The sequence below is a fragment of the Poecilia reticulata genome, linkage group LG11 (genome assembly GCF_000633615.1).
Source record: "Poecilia reticulata strain Guanapo linkage group LG11, Guppy_female_1.0+MT, whole genome shotgun sequence".
NCBI classification, from domain to species: domain Eukaryota; kingdom Metazoa; phylum Chordata; class Actinopteri; order Cyprinodontiformes; family Poeciliidae; genus Poecilia; species Poecilia reticulata.
In genome coordinates, this window is record NC_024341.1 from 26396496 (window position 1) to 26409690 (window position 13195).

General features: G+C 40.8%; 1 protein-coding gene across 1 annotated transcript; it reads right to left on the reverse strand.

Annotated features, from left to right (window-relative positions):
- Window positions 1-653: 653 nt before the first annotated feature.
- pou2f2a (POU class 2 homeobox 2a) lies at window positions 654-12954 on the reverse strand. The gene is made up of 14 exons (XM_008422838.2): window positions 12927-12954; window positions 10985-11047; window positions 10065-10217; window positions 9158-9385; window positions 8486-8600; window positions 8289-8380; window positions 7076-7330; window positions 6860-7001; window positions 5753-5901; window positions 5066-5263; window positions 3751-3799; window positions 3183-3324; window positions 3018-3091; window positions 654-1114 (listed from the first exon to the last, which is right to left on the reverse strand). The coding sequence occupies exons 2-14, from the start codon at window positions 11030-11032 to the stop codon at window positions 753-755; spliced, it is 2007 nt and encodes a 668-aa protein (XP_008421060.1). The 5' UTR covers window positions 11033-11047; window positions 12927-12954; the 3' UTR covers window positions 654-752.
- Window positions 12955-13195: the final 241 nt, after the last annotated feature.

The following is a 13195-nucleotide window of genomic DNA, read 5'->3' on the forward strand; positions in this document are numbered from 1 at the left end:
GAGAGGAGCAGTGTACATGTACGGCAGGCGGATCACTGGAAAGCTGGAAAGTGAGAGGTAGGTAAATATCCTGCAGCTGTAAAAATGTGGGATTATAAATGCCTCAAAGGTCGATGATTAGAAATGATAGAAAAATAGATGTTCTGACTGACAATGGAGAAAGAACTCAATCCTGAGTGGAATGGAGGATGTTTGACACAGAATAATAAAAGTTTTTTTGAGCTAAAGCTTTTCTCTCCGTTTGTTGGTTGTTTTTTTTTTTTTTGTCTTTCTTTTTTGGTTTTCAGTTTTTGGTATTTGGAGATTTTGGTTTACTTCTTTGCAATGTTTGGGTTTCTCTGGAAAAACACAAACATTTCAGGGTTTTTTTTCTCAGAGCTTCTCAGCTTATCAGACAAGTCTCTCCTCAGTTTCGCTTTTTTCTTTTTTGGCGTTTATTTCACGATGCCGAGTGAAAACAAAAAAAGCTCCTCTCCAGCTGTAGGTCATTATTTGGTTTCAAAGTTCCCCTCCTTCGTTCTGCGGTTCTCTCCATCCTTCTCCATCCTTCCTACCCTCTTTCCCTCCTTCCCCTCGTCGGTCTGTGTGTATTTTTGGCTTCGGGAGACTTCAGAGGGGAAAAAAGGCCAAAGAGAGACAATCTAGAGATGGATCAGACGGAGAGATGGCTTTGGTTGAAAGGCGATGTTGTAGATTTTGATTTTTAAAGCTCTGCTCCTCCTCTTCCTGATGCTTTGGATGTCGGTCGGCGATCACTCGGCCATGGCTCCTCCCAGCGGCGGCGGTGAAGCTTCGCTGAAGGAGCAGAAAGAGGCGGGGCTTGAACAGGGAGACGCAGACTCCTCTGGGCAGGAAGTGGGGCTCATGAGGTTGCTGGTGCCGCTGGGCGAAGATTGGCAATACGAGGGTCTGGGGCCGCCGCTGACCAGCCCCATGGGCAAGGAGGAAGTCGGCGTGGAGCAGGTCACCATCGGCAGGAGGCCGGGGCGGTTCAGGAAGAGAGAGGGGCGCAGGGAGGCGGGGACGGAGTGGCCGCCATGTCCGCTCAGAAACATGTGGCCCGGCGCCCCCTCCAGGCTGGAGATGGGAAGCTGCCCGCCGCTGGCTGCCAGCGCTGAAGCCACGCAAGGACGGCGAAAGGAGGAAATAAAAGAGAAAGTGAATAAAAAGCAGAAGAAATACAGAATAAAATTACAGAACACAGGGGAATTTTTTTCCGTTTGCATTCCCACGTAATGTACTAGTCCGTTCATCCACCATGTAGCAAAGTCTTGCTGCTACAATATAAAGTTTTTGAAGAGTTTTTCCATGTATGTTATTATTTAATTAGTGAGATATCTCATATTTTATATATTTTTCTGTACCGATTCCATTGCACCACAAACCTATGTGCAAAATGCTCAGTGAAAACATGTTTTCATTGGGGATCTTTAATATGTGCAGTTTTAAATTGACATTTGTTATGCAAAAAGCTTTAATTTAATAATTTATTGCAAAAGAACACAAAAGGAAAAAAAAATCCCACATTCCAGATGGTGCTCCGTATAAAATAATCTCATTAAGCAGAAAAAAACCACAGCAAGAGGGAACGAATATAACCAGGACGATGGAAATGAGGATGATGCAGGAAACAGCAGATTAAATAAGTAATTATTCCTCAATAGATTAATGGATTTGAAATGGATCATTTTCCAGACACCAAAAATCATTAACATGTTACTAAGAAATAACACTTTTTTCAAGTGCTTGGGCTGTTTCTAGAAATACTTGAGAGAAAACTGGAAGGACAAAAATATAAACAAGAAATCTGCGATAAAATAATGTGCCAGTAAATTAAGTTGCTTTGACATAATTTCTAATTGACATCGTTTTGTGTTTTACTAACTTTACATTCTAATACACTATTTAAAAGTAACTTTAGTCTGTGTATCTGTCCACACAAATTGATCTCTTGCCTCCATGTTCAATTCCTAACAGGAAGTTGTGCTTGTTTTGAAGCAAGTTTTGCTCTACACTGCCCCCTATGGGCTTGGCATGTTTAAAACAACAATCAGGATGAAAACTTTTCTGAAACCGATCCCGTTTGTGCGATATATCGATATTTTTTAAACGATGTGGTGATATTTGTTTGTGTGAACACCTATATAAAGTCAGAAAGGGATGAAGGAAGGTTACTGAGGACAAGACATGCACAACTATAGCGTTTATCTGAAAAATAAACGCTTCAAGGCTTAAAAAGACTTTTCTGCTAAATTACAGATTAACTCTCAGTTGAAGTGGCAGCATCTTTCTGCTTCCAGTGTGTTACTAAACACTTTAATCCATTACAGCGCCGTGAGTGTAAACATTCATATAACGCATGTGTGGGCCCCAGAGGGAGCCAAAGCTGCAATCCTCTGCTGTCAACACTTCATTTCAGCCCCGTCTTTTCACCCAGGCTCCTCTTTTATTTCCTCCCTCAGCCTGAAACCCTATCAGCGCCGGCGCTGCCAGAGCTGCACTTTCCATAACGGACTGTATCCTTCTCATCAACGCGAGGCCCGGAGGACGGCGGCGCTCAAAAGAGAGATGTTCTGTGGCGCTATAGGCAGATGCAGGATTCAAAGCTGGGCTTATTTGTGATGCTTAATTGATTTGGCGGCAGATCATCTCACTCAGAAAGGGGGAAAGCCGGTTATTTAGCCAACAGGGGCGGACATTGTGAGGGACGGGATTGTGTCTGTTTGACTGCAGACTGTAAGCTGACTCGGCCTCCTAAGCTCCGCCATAAGGAGCCCTTGCCGGTCTGTGATAATAGCGCGGCATTGTATGAGAATGAAATTGAATCTTTCACCATACTGAGCGATTCAAAAACTTTGTGCTGAGGAGGAAGAGGAGGAAGGCTGGTGGTGACTGTCACCGGAGGCTTCACAAGAGAAATTAATTTCAGACAGAGCGGATGAAGGGTGAAATGGGAAGTGGTTTTTTGGAAAGGGAGACCAGAGGGGACACACACACACACACACACACTGGTTTACCTTGCATGGTAGCCAGAGGATTGCTGCCAATGAGGGCCTGGTTCATCCCTGTGCTTACTCCCATCATTGTGTTCCTGAAATGATTCGCATAAACACTCAGACATGTAGGAAAACATCCATCCGTTCCTGAAGGCTGCTTGGTTTGTGTTTAGCGGTGAGACTGACCCGGTGGCGAGCCCGGCCGTGCCGAGGCTGGAAGGAGCCGGGCTGGCTGTGCTGTGAGGAGGAGGAGGAGTGGCAGACGTCGACATGGCCACCGAGCTGACCGGGGTCATAGGGCAGGAAGCTGAGGGTGAAGAGCTGGCTCCTACGATGAAGAGGAGGGGCACAGTGGAGAGTTATGAACATTTCGGCGTTCTTCTTCCTCTGCGACTCCACAGCAGGGAGAAGTTTGAGGCTACACGGTGCGAGCAGCGGCTCAGCGGGCCAATAAATTTCCAGCTGTGTTTGTTACCCGTCAGGTCGTTTGTCAAAAACGAGACGCCCGGGATCGCTCGGCCTACGGCCGCGACCGATAAATCACCGGGACGAGTCGTGACTCATGGAGGTAAACAGCTCAAGACGGGAGCCGTGGCTCCATGTCAACAAAATATCACTGTGTTCTGTTCCCGTCTTTCTCCGGCCGAAATCATTTTTAGGCGTTTCATCAGACAACTCGGACGCATGAGGAGCCGTTTCATCCATCTGCGAGCGACCTTTGGGTTTAAAATCCCAGCAAGTAATTACAGCTCACCTGTTGTGCTGAGGCTGGTGGTGACCTGGGACAGACTCTGACTCGATATCTGCAGGAGAGAGAGAAAATCATCCACCTTCAGCTCACACTGCAAAAAGTAGTAGGTCTGGTTTCTAGTGCAAATATCTTTGGTGGGTTACCAAAAATTACAAAAATTCAACATGTTTTTACTCAAAGTAAAATGTAGCCATACAAGAAATTCCTCAAGTAAGAGTAAAACGTATTTGGTAAAAAAGTCTACTAAAGTACTGACCAAATTATCAATCATTTAATATTTTAAAAATTGCGTAATCAGATGGACCAAAATATAAAGTTTAGTGGATATTTTAAGAACAAAATTAAAATAATTCACATAAGTAAAAATTCATATAAATAACAAAATCAGGCAAAAGAAAATGTTTCCAAATCAGTTTCTTTCAATGAAAAACTTGTGCAACTTTAACAAAACTGCAGGTGTGTTTCTGCGTCTGGTGAGTTTTGGTTAAAACACGTTTGCTCTTCATTCAGCGGGTGGAAAACCCAGAAATTTTACTCAAGTAAAAGTAGCAATTTTCCAAAAAAAGTTACTCAAGTAAACGTAAAAAGTACAGCACAGTAAAAATACTGCTAAAAGTAATTTATTTTCAAAAAAGTTACTCAAGTAAATGTAACTGAGTAAATATAACAAGTTACTATTCAACTCTGCTTAGAAGTAACTTCTCAGCAAGAAAAAGGGGCTGACTTTAAACATTTTGCACGTTTTTGTACTTCCATTTCAGTTTGTACTGCTCCTAAAAACAGTCCAAACGCTTAAAAACACCCAGCTGGTTCTTTTGGTGTCTGGAAAATGAGCTCTTTCAAAAACCTCCAGAAAGGAACGTCACAAATCAGCAGGCACTGCCCGTTACCTAGCAACTCCAGCCAAGCCCAGCCCTGTCACCTAGCAACCCCGGCCCCGTCACCTAGCAACCCCTCAACAGAACTGACCATAGTAAAATGTCATTTTCCAAGAATGATTTTGTGCAAAAAAAGGTAAATATGTTTTGTCTAGGCCTTAGACCTATCCTAACCCACTGAAGGAAGAATAATAGGTCAGCTATTAATCAATAATTCCTTAATATTGATGAAAAGCTACTAGTTATAAGCTAAACTATCTGAGAGTGGAACAAGATTTTGTACTTTTTCACCAATATTAAGGACTTATTTACTTAAAACCAGCTCCTATTTCTTACTGAAAAGTTAACTGTCAGTTTGGTTCGTCTCATTTTAAGTGTGCCAACATATTTGCGCTGTAAACCAAAACAAAAACAGCGTAGGGTTCGGTTCTGGACGGTACCATGTGGGGGCTGTAGCAGTGGGCTTTGTGCGTCACGACAGGCGAGGTCTGGCTGGGCAGGGGTGGGGTGCTGCTGCTCGACGGGTTGATGCGCTTCTCCTTCTGCCGGCGGTTGCAGAACCAGACACGGATCACCTCCTTCTCCATGTTGAGCTGCTCCGCCATCAGCAGGATCTCCTCCGACGTCGGCTTCTGGTTCTGGAGCGGCAGAGGACGGGAAAAAGAAATAAGTCTTTGGGAAATCTGGATTATTTTTTCACCAATCCATCTGAGATGATCACATTAAGTGTCTAAATAATCTCTGCATAGTTTTTGTTAATATCATCAAAACATTAAGTCAAAAAAACTTAAAAAGAGGAAGGCAGATTTGAATAAAATACTTACATTGCAATCAGTCGAAATGAGTAAAAACACCTAAACTATTGCATTGTGAAACTTTGCTCTTGAAATAATTTGCATATAAATATAATTCATGTACAATTTATGTTGCTTTTTTTTTTACCAGACTGAAAATCTCAGGCTTCTGAATAAAGGTAAAGAAAAAACAGAATAAAACTTGTGCATTTCTATGGATTTACTCGAACTAAATCAATTCCAAAAAACCTGCATTTTTTTGGTTTATGTTGTTAAACTAAAACACATCCTGACGTTTTCTCACTGATCTTTTAGTTTTTATCCGTCTCGTACCGTGTTGAAGTTGCGCTCCAGCACCACTCGTACGTTCGTCTCGATGCTGGTGCGTTTCTTTCTGCGTCGGCCGGGAAGGCCTTCGATGCCCAACATGGGGGAGGAGATGGAGGACGGACTGGGCAGCATGCTGTCCACCGCCATCGTTTCTGCAGGAAACGGCAACAGGCAAAAGCAAAGAGAAAGATGTTAAAAATTAACTGGTCACCAATTAGAAATTAGAAAAGTAAAAAGAAAAAACTGAAATCAAAGAATATTCTCTATGCTTAATAAAAACATAAATGGTTCCACAATAAATAAAGATTAAATAAAGATTTCTTAATTTTGGTTTGGGGAGAAACTGAAGATAAGTAAGAATTCATGGAAGATATAGTTTTAATCTCAGACATCAGAATAATTTACAGGTGCAAAAATATGAAGATGAGACAAAAACCTCAATGAAAAGCTCTTAATGTACAACTACATCCGGTTAAATACCTACAAAACATCCCTGAAATTAAATATTTATTGTAATTTTTGAATCTTTTGGAAATTTTACAATTCAATATGCAAGCTAATTTAAACGTAATCTGCCTATTTGCATAAATATTAAAATCCAACCCAAACTAAAATCACATTAAAATAAAGACACCAGTTTTTACATGCAGTTTCAGATCTCAGTGCTTCCCAATGTGATCAGTTATGGAGTACCACAGGGTTCTGTACTCGGGGTCCTTCCTTTATAAAATATGCATTACTACTCTGATGACAATAAATTATTATTTATCCATAAAAGCTTGGTGAATCCAAAACATAAAACCTCAACAACTTAATCTTTGAGTTTTGACCTGTTTGCAGCAGATGTCTTATATTTTCTATGCTTCCTCCTTGTCCTCTAAACCTCAGATTAACTGCGGTGGATGGCGTGCGAAGCCAAACCTGGTTGTGCAGGAGGTTTGTTTCCGTTAATCTGGAGCTGCTCCAATCCGCTGTCACCACACGCTTACCGCCAAGACATCGCCATGAGCTAAATTTTGCCTACCTGAATAACTGAACTTGACAGGACCTGTTGCTCTTTTATGAGAAAACATGTTTGTTCTGATAAATTAAATGAAACTTCTGCCTCACCTGCGTCACTCAGCCACTTCTCCAGCAGCGGCTTCAGCTTGCACATGTTCTTAAAGCTCAGGTTTAACGCTTCGAAGCGAGAGATGGTGGTCTGGCTGAAGTCATTTCCGTACAGTTTCCCCATCGCCACGCCAACGTCACCCTGACGGAGAAGATAACGAATTAATAAACTGAACTTTGCATGTTCTGTTTGCCTCTCCTCCTGCTCATTTTCACCTGTGTGAATCCCAGTTTAATGCGCCGCTGCTTGAAGGTTCGGGCAAACTGCTCCAGCTCCTCCAGGTCGCTCGGTTCTTCGCTCATGTGAGCCGTCTGACCGCCGGGATTCAAGCCGGAGGTCAAGGAGGAGGCCATGGCGCTGCTGGATGCAGAGCTGGCTCCGACAGACGTGACAGCGCTGCTGCTTCCGCTGGCGGCTCCAGAGGCTGCGCTGCTGCCGCTGCTGCTTCCTGCGTCGCTGCTCTTCTCCCTCTGCAACATCAGGACCAAAAAAAGTTACTCAGTTCACACCTGATTCTGATTAGAAACAGAAAAAAGTGAAAAAAACATCTTTATTTTCAACAGAAAAGAGTTAATTAAGTAATCGGTTATTCAGATAAAGGTTTTTCCAATATTAAAAGATGCAAATAATTCAATTACTTTTTTGAATAAGAAAATAAAAATGGTGTTGCCTAAAATGCAGCGGTGTAGCAAAGGATGAACCTGTAGCTAAAAAATACTAATCCACTGATTACTTTTGGATTAATTGATGGATAGATAAAGATTTCTTTTTACATAATTTGAACCAGATGAAGCTAAAACATATTTAGAAACAAAAAATCTTTATATGTTTTGTTCAGTTTTAGATTAATTGCTGCTCTAACTATGTTGTTCTTTCAGCAAATGACATGAGAGTCTAGTTAACGATTAATCCATTGTGAAATTAGTCGACTATTACTTCAACAATCGATTAATCACAATTAATCGCCGTGTTAAAACTGACGATTGTTGCTTGTTCTTCTCACCCAGTTTGTTGCCGTTTCTCTTGCTTAAGAGAGAAGATATTTTAGTTTAATGAGAGATGAATCTCATTACAAGTTTTGCATATTATTATAGCATAGTTTTCTCGTTTAAACGAGATAAAACTGTATTCATTAGCTGGAAGCTAAACACTTTTGTACTTCAGTTTTCACATACTTGTAGAAATATTTAAAAATTATAAATATTTCTCCTTCTACTTAAAAATTAGATGCTACTTTGAGTTGGTCCGTCACATAAAAATGCCCTAAAATACACAGAATTGAATTGCAACATGGCGTTAAAGTGGAACAAATAAATGTTTTTCTTACAGCAGAGCTGCCCTGCAGTGCGTAAAAAATAAAAGTGGATTGTTTAGAGGACGGTTTTATTTAGGTTTTATGTTTTCTTTCCGTGTAACAAGATGAGTTACCTGCGCTTGGAGTCCCATGCGAGGCGGGCTTGTGAGAAGTCCTCCTGCGCTTTGCTGAGGTAGCTGGATCAGATTTGCTGTTGAGAGCAAACCTGAAAAAAGGACGAGGAACCAATTAAAGACAAAACAATCCATTCGATCAGTGACAGCAACGAGATCCTGTTATCAGAGGCCGTGAGTGAAGTTTGTGTCCTCACCCTGCTGCGGCTGCTGCGCCTGTGCAGGCTGGGACAGGAGGAACTGGGCCGGCGACTGGAGGGGATGACCCGGCATCAGAACCAGCTGCTGGAGCTGCAGGAGCTGCTGGATGTCCTGCAGCAAACACACATGTCAGAGGTAACACACACACACACACACGTCAGAGGACACACACACCAGACAGTCACTGGGTAAAGTAGCAAAGTCGGGATCAGTGTCGGACTTTAGTTTCAGATTACCTCTTGACATTTTTTTTGCAATCTCATCTCTACTGTTTCCTTTGATTTGCTCTTATAGTCTTTTGCCTTTTATTTAAAAGAAATGAACACTAATTAATTTTATCTCCTATTGTTGATTGTTTTTTTTTTTGTGGTGGTAATCCTCTACCTTATATCTATCTGTTAACACAAAGCCTGTATTTTTTCATAATTATCATGGTTTGGGGATGTTGTACAAGGCTGGAACAGATAAAAATGATTTTAGTTATTTTGAATAGAGATAATTAGTTTGAAATACGAGCAGACTGGCTTACAAACAAAACAGAACGAATTAAACTCACGTATCATATTTAAATCATATCATATTGGTATCAGTATTGGTATCGGTGATACTGGTATGAAAATATGCAGCATCGAACACGTCTCGCCTCTCGCCTGATGATCTGCCGTTACCTGCGCGGTCAGCTGGATGGGCTGCGACAGCGCCAGCTGTGGAGGCGGAGCTTGGACCGGTTGCTCCTGTTTGGTTGGTTGTTGCTGCTGCTGCTGATTGGCTTGTTGCTGCGCGGCGGCGTGGGCGGCGGCGTGAGCGGCGTTGGACTGCTGCACGGCGGCCGCCAGCAGCTGAGCCTGAGCCTGCTGGAGGAGCAGCTGCTGCTGGGCCGGGAGGAGAGCGGCGAGCTGCGGGGAAACCAGACAGTCTCTTAACCACAGCTGGGTGGCAAACAGTTACATTTACAAAAGTAACCTTCTTGAAAAAAACTACTTTCAGGAGTATTTTTTCTACTTTTACTTTAGTTTTACGATGAAGTATCTCTGAAGTATTTTACTCGAGTAAAGTTTCTGCATTCTCTACCCACAGACTGAAGAACAAACATGTTTTAACCAAAAATTCAGACACAGACACACCTGCAGTTTCTGTTAAAGTTTCATCAGTTTAATTACTGAATTAAACTGATTTGGAAAAACTCCATTTGGGCTGATTTTGTTATATTTTGTTTCTTATATGAATTATTGTCATGTTTATCCTTAAAATACCAAAATTTCCACAAACTTTCCATTTTGGTCCGACTGATGATGTAATTTTAAAATATGTAATGACTGATGAATTGATCAGGTACTCAGAACTTCAACAGACTTTTTACTAAATAAGTTTTTATTAATACATACAAAAATAGAAATGCTACTCTTATTTTAGTATAATTTGTGGGTAATCTGCCTACCTCTGTTCCTCACACATTATAACTTAAAATTAAACAAAAATAAGTAAAAATTGTTGAGTTTTGTGCATGATTCCCATATCTCTCTGTGTGTGTGTGTGTGTGTGTGTGTGTGTGTGTGTGCGTGTGTGTGTTCTCACCCCTGCCAGCTGACTGCCGGCGAGCATCAGCTGTGTGTGGTGATGCTGAGCCTGTTGTTGCTGCTGCTGCTGCTGTTGTTGGGAGGGCGGAGCAGCAGCAGCAGGAGCAGCGGCGGCGCTGTGTGTTATCTCTGAGCTCTCATTGCTCTTTACCTGGAAGAAAAGACAAATTCTCCTTCACAAAGAGTCCAGATCAGAGCTACTTTGATGCTCTGCTGTTGCTCCGCCTCAGCTGAGGCTTTCAGAAGCTCACAGTGACGATAAGAGCAGCTAACACAACCCAAAGATGATCGACTCTGGAGGAAGGAGTGAAAATCACAAGGATGTCTATGAAATATTTACTGTTGCATCCTTCATACACACACACACACACACACACACACACACACCACACACATACAAGCACACCACACACATACGCACACCACACACATACGCACATAATCTTTAAAAGAAAAAGTAATTCTGAGGACACTACCGCATTATAAGTGGAGTCATTTTTTTCCACAGAAAAATATTCACACCTGTTTATTTTCTTTTGGTGTTTTTAAATTTTCAGAAAGTCACAAGATGCAAAAGTAAAAACTGAAAAACTGAGGATCTTCCCTTCAAAACTCTCTCTTGCTTCTCTCCATTCTTTCTTTTTTCTCTCTTTTCTGTTAGTCTGAATCTTTTTTCAGTCAACCTCTCCTCGAGCTGCTGACCTCTGACCTCCAGCTGCTGCGTCCATCCTTTCTGCTCTCTGCTGTCGTTCTCCACCACGTCCCCCCCCCCCCGATTAAAACTGAACACGGTTCTCATGTTTTAGGCATTAAAGAAAAGTTTAACAAGCAGATCAATTCTGTAATAATTTTAGTTTCTTGCTGCTGTTTAACAGATTATTTTAGCGTTAAACCGACTGGACAGAACCAGGCGTTTACCTTGCTGCCTGCTGCTGTGGGTGAAAGGCTGTACGGGCTGCTTCTCATCTTCTGGACCTGCAGCTGGAGATAAAACACACATTCACATTTAAACATTTCACTTTTAAAAACTTTTCCGCAAAATCTTTCAACTGTTCTATAATTTCTTAAATGAAATAAGCACTTGGAAAAAAAAGCTCAACTTTTGGCATTTGATTAAGCTGCTCTAAATCTTTGAATGTGAAAAAATTGACAAACATTTTCCATAATTTTATTACATAAAGTGTTCATACACTTTTCTCACAGTAAGATAACCATAACTAAAAAAACACAGATTAAATTCACCATTATATGATTTATTACTAGAGGTGTGCCAATCGATCGGCCACCGATCATAATCGGCCGATTTCTGTGAAAAAGTGCATGATCGGTGATCGGCGATCACGGTCTCTTGTTGCCGATACCGATCACCTGCATCTCATTTCTCAGCCTGCCTGTGCAGCTGGTCTCCTCTTTCCTTCACACTGAGCAAACGCGCAGCAACAAATCCTAAGCGATGTTGAACTATAACGCACTGAGTGAATGAGGAAGTTTGTTGCGGTGGAAAATTGAAGCAGGTCAAAATGCATCAACACAACGAAGCTAATAACATAAAAACAATGCCATACTTGACGGAGTTTGGCTACATCGAGGCTCACTGCAGTAAAAAAGACATATGGAGGATCAGATAGCAGGTAAAGCAGCGCACAGCTACAAACACTCACCCGGATTAGCATGACGGTCAGAAAGCTAAACAAATAACCCGCAAAATTATTTAAGTCTTCGAGCTGCGATGTAAGACGCTGGTTGTCCTCCGGCTGTTGAACCCTGGCTACGCGCTACAGGTAGTAATATTTCACAGACGGAGCGCCGCTTCTGCTCCACCTGGTAGTGAGTCTCAAACCGACTCTGCTTAAAGCTGCAGCATCTAACCTAAAAAAATACATTTTACATACGTATTAAAACTTTCACTGTCCTAACATGAGACAGATAATCTCTAAAAAAATAATCGATCTCCTCCGTGCTCTGCATAATTACTCCGCTCAGTCAGAAACAGCCACTCAGAACTAGCAGTAATCAGCTAGCCGCCATGCTAWCAGGAAGTTTTCATTCAGTAACTCAGGAYTGTTTATTGTAATGGATCCTGTATTTGCCTTTGAATGTTAAGTTTTATACTTGAATTTTTTGGCAATGTTGAGAGGTTTTATTTAGGCTCTTTGCATTATTTAGCCTCTTCAGAGCCTTCATATGTTATCAGTCTGTTAAAGATAGTATTACTGATAGCAGTACAATTTGCACAATGCCTGTTTTGTTTAGTTTTCTTCTTGGAAAAAGTTATTTAAAAGCTTTTATCTAAATTAAGGTGAATTCATGGTTCCTTATTCCACTTAATGTAACCGGTAGTGCTTTTTATTAAAAAAAAAAAAAAATTATGTGATTGGTATCGGTGATCGGCATCGGTATCGGCAGGAAAAAACCTGATCGGCACATCTCTATTTATTACTGTTATTAATATCTTAAAAACTAAAAATTAACTAAGTTGTCTGGTATTCATAATTTTAAATATTCTAAAACAAGAAAATCTTGATTTGATTTAACTTCATATTGCGAAAAAAAACAACATGTGAATAAGATTTTTTGTCATCTTTAAATATCTGGTTTCAACTGTAAATGACGCCTGCAGTTTAAATATTCAACATTTTCAGAGACGTCTAAACAAAAGTCAAAACTTTCCAAACCTTGAAAACAGCAAATTTAATTTTCAAAGATTTCAAGCAAACATAAAAACCCTTAAAATAAAGTCAGAAACACGAGATTCATGATTTAAATTCCACTTTAAAGGAAGACTTTTAAATTGCACATAAAAAGTTGAGATATTTCTAAAGTTGTTGGATTTAATATTATGAAACTTTTAAAAACCAACCTGGTCATCAGGACTGTTTCTGTCAGAGTCTGAAAAACACAGAAATATACATGATTATAATGCCATCTGAATAAAATCAATCAATTCATAAAATCAGGGTTAGAAACCGACTACTTAAATCAATTTAAATGCATTTGGAGGATAATTTATATCCGTTTTTTAGTTTTTAAAGGAGGACAGATCCTTTTAAACAAAACCGGTTTACTTTTTATCATGAACTGTTTTTATCCTGTTTAAATATTATATATATTTGTTTAGTTTTCTTCTTG